Source organism: Phaenicophaeus curvirostris, chromosome 22 (genome assembly GCF_032191515.1).
Source record: "Phaenicophaeus curvirostris isolate KB17595 chromosome 22, BPBGC_Pcur_1.0, whole genome shotgun sequence".
Taxonomy (NCBI): domain Eukaryota; kingdom Metazoa; phylum Chordata; class Aves; order Cuculiformes; family Cuculidae; genus Phaenicophaeus; species Phaenicophaeus curvirostris.
Window position 1 is genome coordinate 3,557,252 of NC_091413.1, and position 17,917 is coordinate 3,575,168.

The 17,917-nt window shown below is 52.0% G+C and overlaps 1 protein-coding gene across 3 annotated transcripts in view; it reads right to left on the bottom strand.

The window, feature by feature from the left end:
• Positions 1 to 17,394, bottom strand: part of SAMD11 (sterile alpha motif domain containing 11) — a 123,716-nt gene extending 106,322 nt beyond the window's left edge. The window contains exons 1-3 of one of the 3 annotated variants that reach the window (XM_069874681.1): positions 17,321 to 17,394; positions 15,928 to 16,718; positions 14,715 to 14,806 (exon numbers count right to left, since the gene is read on the bottom strand). In XM_069874681.1, the coding sequence (XP_069730782.1) occupies positions 14,715 to 14,806; positions 15,928 to 16,705 (870 nt within the window). In that variant the 5' untranslated portion in view covers positions 16,706 to 16,718; positions 17,321 to 17,394. Of the gene's footprint in view, positions 1 to 14,714; positions 14,807 to 15,927; positions 16,719 to 17,320 lie in introns of those variants that run through there. The other 2 variants (XM_069874682.1, XM_069874683.1) reach the window with 2 other exon arrangements.
• Between the last annotated feature and the right edge of the window lie 523 nt (positions 17,395 to 17,917).

A 17,917-nucleotide genomic window follows, 5' to 3' on the forward strand; every position in this document is an offset into this window, starting at 1 on the left:
TGTCCACTACTAAACAACATCCCTGAGCATCTCATCCACCTGTCTTTTAAACACCTCCAGGGATGGGGACGCAACCGCATCCCTATAACCTGACAGCCAAACAGGAAGATTTGACGGAAAGATCAGCAGAAAACAAAAGCAGCCAGACAAGGAGCACAAGCTACGATAGCATCTAGGTGAGGGGGAAAAGCCACAGAGGTTTCAACCCATTACTGGACGGGAATGGTAGAACTGTCAGAAATGCTGAAAAAAAGAATATTCAATAAATACTTCGCTTCTGCACTGGGAGAAAAGAACAGCTCTAACATGGTATGAAAATGAAATACTTCTCATTCCAGCAGTGAATTAGGAGGTCTCCAAACAGAAACTTGTAAGGTTATATCGGTTTAAATCACCAGACTTCGATAACTCGCTCTCCAAGAGCTCCAGCCCAAGAAGTTCTTTAGATGCTTTCCTCAGATTTTTAACGAGCCTCGGAACAATGAGGAATTACAAGGTAAATGGGCAAACACAGCACTGTGCCTGTATTTTAAAAAGTATAAGCAGAATAACCCAAGTAATTTTATAACCCCCACGAGAAATAATGAAATAGAGGAAACGGGACAAGTAATAATAAATTAAAGGAGGGTGATTTAATTTATGCAAATTAAAGCTTGCTAATGGAAAAGAGTTAAATTAATACATTTTTTTTGCTGAGACAATAGTGCTAGTGCAATGTGCTTAGCTTTCTGCAAGTTATTTGATCTTACACCAACGCAACTTTGTGAGTGAGAAGTCAGAGCATTACAAGTCAACATAGAATCATAGAATGGGTTGGGTTGGAAGGGACCTCAAAGCCCATCCAGTTCCAACCCCTTGCCATGGGCAGGAAGGCTGCTCTACGGTCTCCCTGGAGCCTTTTCTTCCAGGCTATTATAGTTCAAGAACTCAAGTCTTTATGGTAACAGTGGTCTCTTGCCCTTTTAACCCATAAATCTCAATATTTCCGTTTCCATTAGCAGTACCGAGGTGCTCTCCCCAGCCTGTATGTGGGGAAGCTGAGGGATGGGAAGGTTAGTGTCCACGCCTCCGAAGGCCACCCAAAGGTAGCTAACGCTGCACAGATCCCTGATGTGAAAAGGAATAAAAGGCACGTGGACCCTGAGAAAGCGTGTTCCTGGGTAAGCCAAGTTAAACATCCCCAACAACCTGCATTTGAAAACAAAGGTCGGAGAGAGCAAGGCACGTTATCCTCAGTTGGGAAAAAGGCAGAGGCCAAGGCAACCTGACTGCCAGCCCACAGTGGTCCCTGCTCTACCCCACAAGTGAACAGAGCCAGTATTTGCAGGTTGATTATCCTGAAATGCAGGCTGCGGTTTTGATGCTGAAGTTACAGATCAGGTTTTCTTAATGAAACCCTGCGTTTGCACAGTTGTGTTTTAGCCTTCGATGTCTCCCTGTCCGTAGGAACACACGGGAGGAGCACTGCCAACTGACACCTCAAAAATCAGATGTCTCTTACATCGGGCAGTATCATCAGTGATGCACTGGTAATGTTCAGCAACCAGCCAAAGCACAGTCTTTCTCTCCAGATGCCCAGTGCTTTCCCCACTGACGTGCACAGTTCGCAGTCATCCGATACGATCCCCAACACCAATTCACAAACAAGCCCCAAGCACCCAAGTCCATTATGCTTTTCCATGTCAGGCAGCTCCATCCAGAGAAGGAGCCTCCAGGAGAAGAATCATGCGCTGAGATGACATTAAAGGCTTCCAACAAATTAAGGGCAACTTCTCTAGAGTACAACTTCAAACGCTCAAGCTACTTAAAGCTGGAGTGCAAGCCACACCACAAAGAACTCCGCTCTGTTTTTGTTTCCAATTGATTTTCCTTGTCAGCGCCGAGAGACCTCCCCAGGTGGAGGTTGGTTTCCAAACACGGGAAATCACTGAAGCAACTGATACCTCAACTTTATGATGTACTGAACTCACGTGTGGTCTTCACTACACTGCCACTAAAGCTGCAAAGTCAGAGACTTCCCTGGCTCACATCTTGCTTGGATGCCCCCAAAGCTGGACAGGGTCCACATGGGGCAGATCTCTAGGCAACAGAGCGTGGTTATCCCAGCTGAAGCTGCCACCAACACCTGGGTCTCATCCTTTCACACTGTATTTCCTGCTTTTCCAGGAATGGATGGGGTACAGCAACAGCTCCTCTGCTTTACCCACCCGAGGTCTACTTGGGACCTTGTTTCCCAAAGCAGCCAGAGCAGCAGGACAGGTGAGAAACCTGATCACAAGTTGGATTCGCCTTGCTTCTCTTGTGGGGTAAAGATCTTAATCCCAGCCTTTTCTTTATTTCAGAGCAGTTCTGGCTTTGCTTCCTAGTGGGATTTGACACTTCATCACTTAGCTCCTCTTTTCAGTGCACTTGAATCCTGGATAAAGGCAGGGGTGAGGATTCAGAGTGCCTGTACCCTTCCTTACCAAGCAAAAATGTTCTCTCGCCAGCGTGTCCTGTTACCCTGCTAGCAAGGGCAGAATTAGACACCGCACAGATCAAGTTTGGTCTTAAGATACAGTACTCGCACACAAGCATTTTTCAGGCTCCTCTGCCCTTCCCTCTCTCTTACTTTGCTGCCTGTATTTCCCCACGATAGTTGTTGCTCTTGTTTCTAGAGCTTGGCACGATCAGCAGTCCAGGGTATTAGGAGTCCCACCACAACAACAGAATTACTCTCAAGATGTACATTTTTCAGCATCGCGCTGCTAAAGGAAAAGCACAGTCCCTTGCAGAGCATAGGATTCCAAACATGCTTTAACCAGGCTTTTTTCTAGATTCTATCCTGATTTAAAGACAATAACAGAGACATCAGCGGCAGAACTAAATCCTCCCAAAGCAGGGATGATTTCTGCCCTTTGCACACAGCAGGGGAAAGAAACGCTTACCAGCCTCATAGAACTACTTTTACTGAATGAACTCCTGACAAATCCATCACAGCAAGGCGAGACTTCAAAAAACCAGATCCACATTGCTGATGCAAACTAGTGCAGATCCATAGACTCCCAGCTAGGAATTACCAGCTCAGGAATTTCAAGCTAAAAATGTTTTAAGGAAACACATTGTTAATTTGAGGATTAAAAAAATCCCAGATTAAAGGCATTATATTTTTATTCAGAATTAAAAGCATCCTTATAAGGAGTACAGGCTGCCCTTCTCATTCTGGATGGGCTGCTTCTCGACTCCTTTGAGACAAGAAACTGTCCATGATGCCTGCAGGAACCTCAGCAGAGAGGTCTGGAGCAGCACCTAAGGGACAGCACCACCACCAAAAAAAAGTAAATAAATCGGCCCTCTGCCCTGAAAGAGCCGATTTACCTTGATAAGAAACAAAACCACTTAAGGTCCACAACATACCAAATTTTCCATGCCCTGCCAAGTCCCTTTTGATGCACATTGAATTTTGATGATGCCAGTCTAGAGATGAAAAAGAGTTAAACTGATGTAAATCTAGACTGGTTGTGATCAAAGTCCAGTCCTGCGCTCACACTCATTTTAACCCACATTTACTTTAGCTCAGAGTATGATGTTATCAATTCTATCGCAGCTAAGCAGAAATATGGATGAGGTCCCAACGGTTTTAGGCACTGAACATAGAAGGAAGAGTAAAACACACAGGCATTTGCAATATACAGATGCTTTGCTTCTTTTTTTTCCCCCAAAGTGACCCTAAAACACTACAATACTTAAGACTAACTGTGTAGAATTTAAGTAACACTACTATTGCAACCTCTCGTTCACTGAACCATCGCTGAAGAATCCTGTAAAGCCTCCCCCCTGTAAGAGCACTTTACAGTTAAGTGGGTGAATCACAAGGGGGAAATAAAAGAGGAACTGATATCATAGTCCCCTCGGGGTGTGGGGAAGGAAAAAAAAAAAAAAAGACGTAAAAAAAGATGTGTTTGTGTGGTTCACCCCATGTCACACAAAAAGAGATCTCAAGAATCACAGCTGTGGCCAACGGTGGGAAAAGTTATTGATCTAAAAGAATTCATTTTTACTATAAGGGCTGGTACTTTCACTTATTTAATAAAGGTCTGGCGTCAAATCACTGTGAATTTCAGGATTATCTAATTCTATCTAATCTCATTCAATCACTGATGCTCCAGACTGTGGCAGAAAGGAATGCTTGCCCTTTTCTGTCTTCAGGGGCGATCTCTGGTTACCCTAGCAACCCGGCAAAAGCAGCCTCCACCGAGCTGAGTACCACCTATCACATTCATCTCCTGATAAAAAGAAAGGATGGGGTTACAAGGGAGTTTTTGCAATTTGATGGGGAGAGATAGGCAGAACAGCAGCTACCATTGGAGTGGAATCTACTCATAACTCTGAATTAGCCCCAGAGACCCGCTGATAAGTAGATGCTCCTAGGGGCAAGGCTCTCATCGACAGCAAACCCGTCTGGTGAAGTGGTTCTGCTCGCTTTCAAGAGAAAGAGGAAAGTTTTATACTAAGAAGTTGTGCTGATTAAGAGGCCCAAGTTAACTGGAGCTCTTTAAAAACCCAGAGCTGCATTTCAAATTATCTGTAACAACCACACCTCCCAGCACTGAACTCTACAAGCAACCACACAGCTTTGTTGCAATGTCAACATTATAAACATTTTAGAAGAGGTACTTTCTAGACCCAAAAGCCGTCTTCTATCACCAAAAGCTCTCAAGTTTTCCTGTTTCTTAATTCCCTGTAAACCACTGAAAAAAGCTCTGCCTTCCTAATCGACTAGCACAGTGCAAACAATATCAGGCACTGCCCAGCATCTCACACCTTAAGACAGAGAACAAATGTTGATTAAACCTTGGTACGAAGTCATTTAGTTTTTTTCCATTTTACAACGTGATAAACAAAAGGCCACATTAAGGCTTGGTGGTTTTATATGCAAGTGGGCTTTGAGCACCCCAATTGCATGGGAGGTGGCTCGGCCCACGGCAAGAGGTTGGAACTGGGTGACCTTTAAGGTCTCTTCCAACCCAAACCATACTATGGTTCTACAATTCTACATACTTCTTTCTAGCTGAAGATGAAAAGACTACAAAAGCCTATTTGTGTAGCAGCTGAAGCTATCCCGACATCTTCAAATGAGGGAGTTGAGGTGCAAGAATATTTTCATACAGGTAATCAAAGAACAGGGAAAATCTGGGCTTGACAGCATGCCCAGATCCTGTGGCTTTGTGTACACGTGCAAAATAAAGTGAAATCAGTAAAAGCTAAAAGTTCCACATTGGCTAGAAGTAAGATAAATGAGCAAAAACCTTTCTTTCCATGCTTGGGAATTCCCTCCATCCGTTCCTCCCCATCCTCAGACACGTTACAAGAAAATCCCATATCAGATTATATTTATGACCCAAGGGAATGTGTAATTTCCTCTCTGCTCTTACTGGTTTGGCTAAAATCACAGAGCCAAAAATAAAAGAAAGGAAATGCATTGCTCCAACAGTGGAGGTGGGACACAGAAGACTGGCCTTCACACACGAGCCGTACAAGAGCAAAGCAGAGGAGCTGAAGATGTTCTCAGTTTTTTTAGGAAACTGTGCATGATTTCTACAACAATAAATAACTCTAAGAGATGTCTTTCATTGCCCTCAACCCTGCAGTGGTGAGAACGGCGATTCTTCAGCTGTTGCATAAGTGAAGATGATGCATTTCAAGAGAGAGAAAGCGAAAGGGAGAGAAGAGGTCATAGATGCCAAACAAGAACCTCCTCTATAGCAAAACGTTTTCCAAATAAAGAGAATAGACTGCAACAAAATAAGAGAACACAGCAGGAAAAAAAAAGGCAGAAAAAGGGGAAAAAAACAAAACAGGCAAAACAAAATGGTTTTGCAAGCATGCAAGCATGGTTGGACTCGATGATCCGGTGGGTCTCTTCCAACCTGGTTATTCTATGATTCTATAAAGTTCTGACCAAGCATGACTTCATTAAAAGCAGAGTGGATCGCTTTTCCAAAGTCTAAGGCCAATAGAAAAGTGCTTCCCTGCTCTCCCTGTCTCATAACTGAACCAGAACGAGCAACCTGAAAAGTTCATCATCTCTTGCAAACTTGAATGAGTTGATAGTTTTAAACCTGAGGAAAAGAAAAATGAACAGAGTTTATGAGGGAGTTAATTCTGATCCTTTAGTCACCTCTGCTATTCAGATCTCATGTTCACTAAATGCATTTGCCACCAAGTTCCAAATTAGCACGGATCCCTTTGAATAAGGCCAGCAAGTTTGGACATAGAGCACTGCAAATTAAAACCAGGTGCCCGTGCCCTGAAGCAGCAGAGACAGCCCTAAGCAGTTTAATGACATCTCTAAATAATTTTGACAGCAAAATTACTTATCCTATGTCACCTTTACACTGCCCTTGACACACCACTAACAAGATGCTGCTGCTTTTCCTGCTTCTATATATTTATTTATCCCTCTTTCTTTCCTTGCTTAACTTACTTTCCCTCAGCCCAGTGGGTGTTCTGTACCTGATGGAGTACAGCACAATTCAGAGCAAGCAGAGCTGGCTGCAAAGCCCATCTTGCATCCACTGCTCTAGTGTGTAAAACCTGCTCCCAAAGGGGCTGAGGGCTTAGAAACTGCCTCTTCCTACAGCTCAGCCCACCCGAGAACAGAAAGCCACAGCCACAAACTCCATCTTAGCTCTTCCAGGGAACTAACACCCCACAAAATTCTGCGGGACAAGGAGAAGCCCCTCTGCGGTCCTTACGGAATCCCAGCAGGAGGAAACTTGCTCACTGCAAGCAGAATCGTTCATCATAAATATCCTTTCACCCTCTTTCAGGAAGACTCAGCTTGGCCTGTTGTTCACAAACACCTCCCAAACACCAAAGTGAACTCACAGATGGATCTTCCTCTGTCCTTCCATCGTGCAAGACCTTTTGCATCCAGTTTCTCATCACTGATCACCAGAACAGCAAGAATCTTCCCTACAGCTCCGTACTACAGCAAACCTCCCCCACTTGGAACTCCTTAAAACCCGCTGTAAGAAAAAATTCTTTTCCTAAGCCATAGCTACTTACACATCTCTGCTGTTCACTCACAAGACTGCAATCCAATTAATATTTTCCTTTCCAGAGGGTATTTAATAATCCACAAAATTAAATCCTTCGGTATTGTGCTGGCACTCTCGGTGCCATTGATCTGGATTTGTTCTGCCTCTGCAAAAAGCAGTACGCACTCATTTATTGGTGCAACACCCATCTTCCAGCCCTCTGACAGTGGACAACATCAGCTGCAATGCATCCCATTCATGAGCTGAGTTCAAGGACCATCAGGAATAACTCCCAATGCAGAATACATTTAGAAGCAGCTCTCATAGCCACACCAATTCCCATCTCAGGCTGACAGCTTCCCCCTGTGACACGCTGTATGACCCACAAGTGGTTGCTTTTAGAGACCCTTATGTGAGAGAAGGAGACACACAATCTCACTGCCCTTGGGTTTGGAAGCCTCGCAAGTGAAGGGTGTGGGCTCAAACTCAGCATCTCTCCCTGTACTGATGCACGAGACTCTCACCCCATTTTAAGTGCACAACATACCTTTATCTCCAGTTCCTCTACGAGGGTGATGTCTGACAGATCTGAATTAACTTTTGTTAAGTGTTCAAGCTGAACTCACAAGTTTGCAGTGCAACACGCTCTAAAACTCACCTGAGCAAAGTCCATTAAAAAAACAACACAACAAAACCCAAACAAAAAAAAAACAAACTAACAACCAACTCAAAAAACTCCAACAAATGTTAAGCTAAACTCAAACATTGGATTAAAAACAACAATCTAAATCAGCATGAAACCACAAATAAAAATCACCAGACTGTGCCAAAGACCTTGGGGGGATAAAAAGGTTTATAAGTCTGCTTTACAGGGAGGTTTTTTCCACATTCATAAGGCAGCCCCCAGAGACATGAAGGCAAAGTTATGAAAACAGCCTGCTTCGTATAAACCCTGAGGTTCTCCAGCTCCAACCCTTAAGTCCACAGCTCAGAAAGAAACCTAAATCTCATCTATTCAGTTAAAAGTAAAATTTCAGACTTAATCCTGCCTTTACAGGCAGCCAAGTACATTCTCCAGCAGGCAAAGTTCCCTTGAAAGACTCATGTGCAGTGTGGGAGACTTCTCGCCCCTGAATTTGGATTCCACAACGTGGGGATTTGCTCAGTAGCCCCGAGATGTCCCTTCCCTCCCCTGTGCCGTTCCTGGCTGGCCAGGCAACCTGCAAGGCAGCGCGGTGGCCAGGAGGGCATCGCTGGGAAGGGCAGTGGATGCAGCTGCAGCCAGGACCCAGCAGCCCAAGCCACAGAAAGCCACGCTCTGGGGAAGATGCACCAGCATCTTCCACCCCTACACCTCCGAAACCAAAATCTTTGGGCTAAATAACAGGGATTTGTGCGATTACTGGCATTCATCCCTCTAAGTGAGCAGACGGTTACGTTTTTCACCCTTGACAAAGTCTTGGACTAACGCCTTAACCTCAGCAACCTCGAGTGAAAACAAGGTTGACGATGACAACAAAAAAAGCAAAAAGAAGCAAACAGAAAGCGTCACATATAAATCAAATCAGGAGCAAAACACAGCCCTCGTCAGCAAATGAATTACCATTGTCATGGCTCAAGTTATGGGCAATTACCGTGTGTCTTGACACGCAACGAAGGAGATGGGGTGAAAAAAGATATAATTCTATCATGCTTTTTGTTGTGTTTGCATACAGCCGTATCCCTTTTTGAAAGCTTGCCCTCCCTTCTTTGCCTGGGACCCAAACCTCTACCTCCAACACGGACTTCCAGACACCCTGCCCAAGAAAATATGGGAAAAGAGGATGAGGAGCAGCCGGCGTCCAGTCCTAACGCATTCTCATGGCTTGTATGAAAACACAGTAGGGTCACACTCTCTGATAACGGAAGCGATTAAAGCACCTCTGTCCTAAGGAACGTCTCTCCTCTATTACACTGAGTATGCGATGCTGGACTTGGCGCATCTAGGATATTTTGGTTTAGCAATAATGATTTTAGTGCTGTTTTCAAGACCGTTAGGTTCCCCCTCCCTCTGGCTAGAGGACCACTGCCAGCGAGCACTCCTCCAGCCCCGGGTTGGGAAGTGGGGATGAGGAGGGAATGCACGCGTGGTATTTGCAGCACAGAGGGAAGTCCGATGAGGACAGAGGGAACCCTGTAGTGAACGGGTTTCATCGGATTAGACTGGAATCTGTCCAGCGCTCCAAACAAGATGAACTGTGTCTGCCCAGAACTGACAAGTACAAATATGGGGGAAGACCCCTGCTCACATCTGATAACTTACTTCGGGAACGCCTGGCATGTTGTGCCTCCAAAAAACCTGAAGGGACCAAGACCTGTGTTATTACTCCTCTCCAGCTCTGAAAAACCTTCGATGTGAAGGCTAGAGTACGAAGAAAAGGGGACAGGGAGATCGGAGGCACAGTCACCCTCCAGAAGGGCACAGGGTGGGGTGAGAATGGGACGATGGTGAGTGTGGAATGGGATGAGTGGGATGGAGTAAGCATGGGACAGAGTAAGTGAGAGAGTAAACAGGGGTTGGGATGGGCGTGGGATGGGATAAAGCATGGGATGGGGTGAGTGTGGGACAGGGTGAACATGGGATGAGATGAGCGTGGGATGGGGTGAACATGGGATGAGGTAAAGCTTGGGATGGGGCAAACATGGGATGAGATGAGCATGGGATGGGGCAAAGCACGGGAAAGGGTGAGCATGCAATGGGATAAGTAAGGGATGGAGTGAGCACAGGACAAGGTGAGCAGGGGTTGGATTAAGTGTGAGATGGGGCGAGTAAGGAATGGGGCAACTGTGGGACAGGGTGAGTGTGGGATGGGGTAGGTAAGGGATGGGATGAATACAGGATGAGGTGAGCGTGGGATGGGGTAAATAAGGAATAGGGCGAGCATGGGATGGAGTGAGTGCAGGATGGGGTAGAGCATGGGACAGGGTGAGCGCGAGACGGGGTATGTAAGAAACGGAGTGAATGTGGGATGGGGTAAAGCATGGGACGGGGCGAGCGTGGGTTGGGTTAAGTGTGGGATGGGGTGAACATGGGATGGGATGAGTGTGAGGTGGGGCAAGTAAGGGACAGGGTGACAGTGGAATGGGGTAGGTAAGGGGTGGGGTGAACATAGGATGGGGTAGGTAAGGAATAGGGCGAGCGCAGGATGGGGTAAAGCATGGGTCAGGGTGAGCGTGGGAGGAGATGAGTGTGGGATGGAGCAAGTGTGGGATGGAGCAAGTAAAAAATGGGGTGAACGTGGGATGGGGTAAAGCATGGGACGGGGCGAGCACGGGTTGGGTTAAGTGTGGGATGGGGTGACTGTGGGTCAGGGTGAACATGGGGTGCGATGAATACAGGATAGGACACATAAGGGATGGGGTGACAGTGGGATGGGGTAGGTAAGGGGTGGGGTGAACATAGGATGGGGTAAGTGAGAAATAGGGTGGGCATGGGATGGGGCGAGTGCAGGATGGGGTAAAGCATGGGACAGGGTGAGCGTGGGATGGGATGAACAGGCGATGAGTGTGGGATGGAGCAAGTAAGACATGGTGTGAATGTGGAATGGGGCAGAGCATGGGACGGGGTGAGCGCGGGTTGGGTTAAGTGTGGGATGGGGTGAACATGGGATGGGACGAGTGTGAGATGGGGCAAGTAAGGGATGGGGTGACCGTGGGATGGGGTAGGTACGGGATGGGGTGAGTGCAGGATGGGGTAAAGCATGAGATGGGGTGGCCGGGGGCGAGCGTGAGAAGGGGTGGGTAAGGGCCGGGGTGGGTAAGGGCCGGGGTGCCCGGGGGCCGGCCGCCCCCCCGGCTCGGGTGGCTGGTGCCGGCGCGGGGGCGGCCCCGGGGAGGAGGCGCCGGGCCGGGCGGCGAGACGCGGCTGCGCCCGCTCCGCAGGAAACCGGCGGCGGGGCCGGCGCCGAGCGGCGTCTGCGGGGGGGGGGACGGGGGAGCGGGGGCAGCGAGGGGCCACGGGGATGGAGGGGGGAGCAGGGGGAGGAGACGGGGGATGGGGGAGCGTGGGGCAGGACGGGGGGTGGGGAGACGGGGGAGAACGGGGGGACAGGACAGGGGGTGGGGGGGCAAAACAGGGGATGGAGGGAGCCGGGGGGGGGACACGACAGGGGATGGGGGGGGACACGACAGGGGATGGGGGGGGACACGACAGGGGATGGGGGGGGACACGACAGGGGATGGGGGGGAGAGGAGGTCGGAACAGGGGATTGGGGGGAGGGGGGCAGGACAGGGGCTGTGGAAGTGGAGGAGAGAGGGGCAAAACAGGGGATTGGGGGACGGGGGAGAACGGGGGGCAGGATAGGGGGTGGGGGGGCAAAACGGGATGGAGGGAGCAGGGGTGGGGGGGATAAGACAGGGATGGGGGGGACACGACAGGGGATGTAGGAGCGGGGGAGAGGGGGTCGGAACAGGGGATGGGGGGGGCAGGACAGGGGCTGTGGAAGTGGAGGAGAGGGGGGCAAAACAGGGGATTGGGGGACGGGGGAGAACGGGGGGGGGGGCAAAATAAGGGATGAGGGAGAAGGGAGGGCAGGACGGGGGATGGGAGGGAGCCGGTGGGGGGTGGGGGACACAGAACAGGGGATGTAGGAGCGGGGGAGAGAGGGTCGGAACAGGGGATTGAGGGGCGAGGGAGAACGGGGGGCAGGACGGGGGTTGGGGGGGGCAAGACAGGGGCTGTGGAAGTGGAGGAGAGGGGGGCAAAACAGGGGATTGGGGGAGAACGGGGGGCAGGACAGGGGGTCGGGGGCAAAACCGGGGATGGAGGGAGCCGGGGGGGATACAGGGGAGGTAGACGGGGGGGGCGGGGGGAGGCAAAACAAGGGATAGGGGGGAGCAGTGGGGCAGGAGGCACGGGGGGCCATGGGGCAGGACGGGGGTCGGGGAAGAGGGGAGGCAGCGAGGGACCACGGGGCAGCGGAGCCGGGGAGGAAGCGGGGGGGGCAGAGGGCTCGGGGGCAGGGGGGTCGGTCTCCCCGGCGCTGCGGGCACCGCGACCGGGGCGGAGCGGGGGGGGACGCGGCGCCAGCCCGGGGGGCGGCGGGGGGGCGGGCGCCGCTTCCCCCGGCGCTGCTGGCGCCGCTTTCCCCCCTTCTCTCTCCTCCTCTCCGCCCGCTTTCCCCCCTTCTCCCCTCTCTCCCTTCCCCCCTCCCCTTCTCCTCTCCCCCTGCCCGGGAGGGGACGGCGGCTCCAGGCTCAGCTCTGGTCCCAGTCTGGTTTTCCAGCCCAGTTTCCCTTCCAGATCGACCCCTCCTCTCTCCAAACGAGACCCAGGCTGCGCCTCAGAATAATCGCTGCCGTTAATTAAAGCCCCCGACACCACCGGGTTGATTGGGCAGGGGTGGCAGGGCTGGATAAATTGGATGCATCCTCTCCCGGAGCGCTGCCTGCGCCCAGCAGATGGGGAAGATGCGGATGCCCACAAGCAGCACCGTTTCAAAAGGCGAGACCCGAGTTTTCCTGACCTATTCCTGCTGTCCAAGGACCGATTTGGGATCAGCAGATCCAGCTGCTGCCAGAACCAGCTCACGGTGCCCGTCCCTGCAGCACAAGGACCAGGGCACTGCAAGTGCCTACCTACCTACACTGCAAAATATAAAGCGTTGGAGGAGAAACAGCCCTCTGATATCTTACCTACACTGTAAAATATAAAGCATTGGAGGAGAAATAGCCCTCTGATATCTTACCTACACTGCAAAATATAAAGCTTTGGAGGAGAAATAGACCTCTGAGATCACAGTGATCGCTAAAGGGAGAAACTGGGTTTAAATCCTCCTGTAACTGTTTCAAGCGCGCGGCGCACACAGTGATGGGAAGTCACTACCAACAGATTTCAGGTTCAAAACATGACGCTGTCCTTGGGTCAGGCTGACATTCCAAGCACAGAAAACGCAGAAAGCACCAAGAAGCAGAGTTCTGAGAGAAGCTCTCACCAGGGTCCATCCTTCCCATGCTAATTCCAACATCAGCCTCCCTCTCGTGAATTTACACAGCTGTGGCAAGTCCAGAAGGATTTCTTTCTTTCCCAAGACTATATGCACCTTTCTATCTGAGCTTCCCAAAGTCAGTAATATTTTAAAACACACTCGTTTCACACAGTGCTGCCTTCCCACCTGGAAATACACAGCACCCCTGGGCAACTACTACAAGTGTGGCTACTAGAGAAGTCCAGCAGGTCACCTTGGCTACCAAGGAACACAAGCAGGTACCAGAAAGGGACCAGCAGACACTCATCTGGCCACACTTCTCAACGCTGCGAGTAACCACAGGACATCACTTCGGCCTGCAGGTTGGTTCTTGGTTGGGAACTAAAGCACGTGCAGAACTCAAAACTGGAGCAAGCTGCCTCGCACTTTGCCCTGTAAACTCGGAGGGACTACACGAGCCCGTAGGAAAAGCCAGGTTTGAGTCGCTCTGGTTTCCTGGGTTTAAAATACGGCGACAATGCTGCAACAGAGCCAGAACTCAAAGCTTGCCAGGCAGTTATTGCTGCTACACGACACAGAGACGCAAGAGACTCGCAGCAGAGATGGTATCTTCACGTTAATTTGTGTAACCGCTGATTATTGCTCCAAGCCCCTTCCCACGTGAAGGTATTTGTACACACAAGCACATCCATACTTTGCAGAAATAATTCTCAGTTCCGCCTGTCGTGCAGGATCATAAGGATCCTGCGAGTGAAAGGAGACCCCCTTTCACCTCCAAGAAAGGCTAAAAGAAAAAAAACAGTTGATTTCAGTGGATGCATGAACCTACATCCCCAGCTGAAATTGTTTCCACAGAACTACTGACAATGTTTTAAATCGTGGTGTTTTTTTCAGACCAGGACCTGCTTTAGTTCCACAACCCAACCTAGGTTTACACGTTACTGTATTTTATGGTTATTCCTACGCATGATGAACTGGTTTTAAGGCCTTAGTTTACTATGATTTCAATAGCTTTTTATTAATAGCATCAACATCTTTCTCATTAAAATGCTGATGTCACGTAGAGATTTTGAAAGTCTCAGGATAAAGGCAGACAGCAGAAAACACAAGGAACTCAAAAGTTAGGAAGAAAAGATCTAGAAAAGCAGTAACTGTGATCTATGTGAATGCTGTAAAAGTCACAAGCATTCAGGATGAGCTTGTTTTTCCTTATCTAAAAAAACTTCTCTAATGCTGAGCTGTTGGTGTTGTAACACGTGGGCTCAATTACAACTCCCTTTTGCTTTATTTAGCCATTCTATGCCTCTGCACAACAGAAAAAAAACCTAGAATCCTAGAATCGTAGAATAACCAGGTTGGAAGAGACCCACTGGATCATCCAGTCCAACCATTCCTATCTAACACTAAACCATGAAGGGGTGACAACAGGTAAGAGGCTGCTGAATGATTAGCTGCTACTTATAGACAAAAAACCCCCACACAAACGCACTGTGTGTCGCATCCTTTGGGTCAAGCACTGCTTGTCCCACCTGCTCTGCCTGCAAACTCTTCCTCTAGCCCTTAACCGACTGCAGGTACCCTGGCAAAGCCAGTGCCTGACAGCTCCGAGCCCTCAGACATCAGGGTTTCACCATCACAGAGGCAAAAGGATTTTCTTTTTAAGGGAAGGAGGCAGAGGAACGGGGAGATGTCTTAACTAAAGCACATAGTTTAACGATAATCTTACCACTGGAGACGAAATTCGACACCCAGGGCAATCACAGATTGGAGGATGTACCTGTAAGATTCCTTTGGACATAAGAGTCTTCAAACTTTTCCCTGGATGCAGAGGAGAAGAAAAAGAAGAAGAAAAAGGATCAGCACCTTTACAAAGGGAAAGTATTTAGGGATGGGGGGTGGGATGGGGGTTAAGCACGCATCTCCAGGCACACAAACCCCCCTCCAAGGAACTCTCTCCCTGCACATCACCGGGATGCAGCCCCTCGGGGGGGACCCGAGGCACAGAGCCCCTCACCGGGGGAAAGGGGAGGGGACACCGGGACAACCCTCTCGGCGCCTCCCCCGCTGCTCCGGACTCACCCCCGAGCTCTCCTGCAGGCAACGCGGAGCCCGGTAATGAAAGAAAGAGGAGAGATGCGCGGAGCCAGGGCAATTAGCGCGGCCCCCGAAGGGATTCCCCTTCTCTCTGGCGATCAATAAACGAGGCGCGGGGGCGGACACCCCCTCCCAATTAGCTCTCTGCTAATTACGTGGCTCCCCCCACCCCACCCCCACCCCTCCTCGCTCTCCACCTGCCGCCCGCCCCGGTGCCGGGGGAGGGATGGAGAGAAGGGAGGGATGGAGAGAGAGGAGGGAGGGATGGAGAGAGAGGAGGGAGGGATGGAGAGGAGGCTCCAGCGCCGCGGAGGTCCCCGCCACCCAGCTGCGAAGGGAACACCCCCCTCCGCCCCGCCCGGCGCCTTGTCCTCACCCGGCTCCGCGCATCCCCCCCACCCCAACCCCCCCCCCCTTTCCTCGGCTCCCGACCCCGCAATTCAAGCCCCCCCAGCGCGGAAAAAACTTCTCTCCAGAAGAGAAGAGCCCCTCTCCTTACACACATACCACACACACGCACACCCCCCGCATCCCAAAGCGACTGTGCCCAAATCGCTGGAAAAAAAAAAACCCAAAAAAACCCCAAAACACAAAAAACCAAACAACTTAGCCGATCTCCGGGTACCGGAGCGCCCGGAGAAGGGGATCCGGTAAAGAGGGGCCCGGGGGGGGCCGGGTAGAAGAGATGAGAGGCTGAGCTCTTCCCCCCCGCGAATGCTAATCGGCAGTAAAGCCTCCCCCCCTGCAGCCTCCCCCCCGTATCCCGCTCCCGGGGGCGAGAGGGAGGATGCTGAGGACGAGCAGAGCGGCTCGGGGTCCCCGGCGCTGGGGCGAGCGGCTTTTACCTTTGTGCCTGATGCTGCGTTTCCAGTCCTTGGCCGTTTCCCTGCCGCTCACGAACTGGAACTCGTTGGGCGTGAGCCACTCGCCCCGGTACCGGATAGAGGGTCCTTTGCTCCCCTGGCACAACTTATTGACGTAGAGCAGCGCCTTGTTCTCCCCGCACTCCACCTCGATGCAAGGCTCCCCGTTGTCAAAGAAAGGCTGGAAATCCGGGATGGAGGAGAACCTCTCCAGCATCAGGTCCTCGGGGAGGTGGGGGGGGGGCGGGTGGTGGGTTTCGTGGAAGCCCAGGTAGGCGCGGTGAGCGAAGATCTGGTCGTAAGCCGGAGGGTGCGGGGTCACCACGGGGATGGCGGCGGCGGCCAGAGGGGCGAGGTAGTCGGGGAGGGTCTCCATGGGCTGGTTGAAGGCTGCCAGGGCCATCTCCTCCCGGTCGAGTCGCTCCTTCTTGATCGCGGGCATCGTGCCGCCGGGCGCCCTCGTCTCTCCCGAGCGCGGCGGCTCCAGCGGCTCCGGCTCAACTTGCCCCCGCGCCGGCTGGAGTTGGGCTGAAAGGAGCCACGAGCAGGAGCAGCAGCAGCAGCAGCAGCAGCAGCAGGAGCACCTTGGGCGCTCGGGGGGCTGGTAGCCCCCGGAGGAGCAGCCGGCGAACAAATCTCCTGGGCTGGGTCCCCAGCAGAGCTGTCTGGGATCCCTCTCCCACCGAGAGGCTAATGGACCGGAGACCCGGGAGCCGCCGTGTGCCACGCAGATCTGCCCCTCCGGACTAATACCTGACATCTCGGAGAGGTCTCTGCCGCCGGAGACATTATTTTGGTTGGTTTTTTTTTTTTTTTAAAAAAAAAAAAAAAAAAAAAGCTTATTGATTCCCCTAGTCCGACCCACCTTCTCACCAGGCTGGAGGGTTCCCCGCCGCCCACCAGTCCCCTTTCACCCTTCCCCCCCCACACACTCCCTTCCTTTAAACTGACACCTGGTTTATTTATTTATATGCAATAATTAAAATGAAACGCCGCCGCCTCGCCGTCCCCTCCCCTCCGGCGCCTGCCGGGAGCCCAGCTCGCCCTGTTCTCTCCCCAGCTCGCCCCGGGGGAGCCCGCAGCCCCCAGCTCGCCCCGGGGGAGCCCTGCTAGCCCTCCGGGGAGCCCGCAGCCCTGGCTCGCCCTCTTGCCCCCGGGGGAGCCCGCAACCTCCAGCTCGCCCCGGGGGGAGCCCTGCTAGCCCCCCAGCTAGCCCCACTCGCCCCGTGGGAGCCCTGCTAGCCCTCCGGGGAGCCCGCAGCCCCCAGCTCGCCCCCCAGCTAGCCCCCCTCGCCCCGTGGGAGCCCAGCTCGCCCCCCAGCTAGCCCCACTCGCCCCGCCTGGCCAAGTTTCCCCGGGGCCGCCCCCCCTTCACCTGCAAAGTGCAGCCTCGCCCCGCTCCCACCGGAGGCTTTTTGGTCGCCGCGAGGTGGCATTTAAATTTCCACGCTCCTGCGCGGAATTTTCAAGAGCGGGGTGTATGACACGACACGCATCCCTGTCGGGAGGGAGAGAGCTATAGATCTATAGATCCACATCACCGCGTGTGTAGTTATATATATATATATATACACGCACACACGCGCGCATCGATGTTTCTGTGTCTCTAGGCAGCCCCCAAGAGCATCACTCAGCGGGGACCCCCCGAGCCGGCCCGAACACGCCTGGATCCGTGCTCAGAAGTCTCGGCACAGTTGAGAGACTCCGACCAAACAAGATTTCTGCACACACACCCCCCCCCCGCCGCCGCCGCCGCCGCTCTAACTTGGCCCATTTAAAGCGCAGAGGCGCTCGGCAGCGCCGCGCCGGCGGCCGGGGGGGCGCAGGGGGGCAGCGACGGGCGGCGGGGCCGGCGCCGAGGGCAGCCGGGGGGGGGGGTGGTGGGGGAAGCGGGGGCTCCTGCCCTCCCGCAGGCACCGGCCGGGCTCCAGGCGGCTCGGTTCCCTCGCGGTGGGGATGAGGAGAAGCGCTG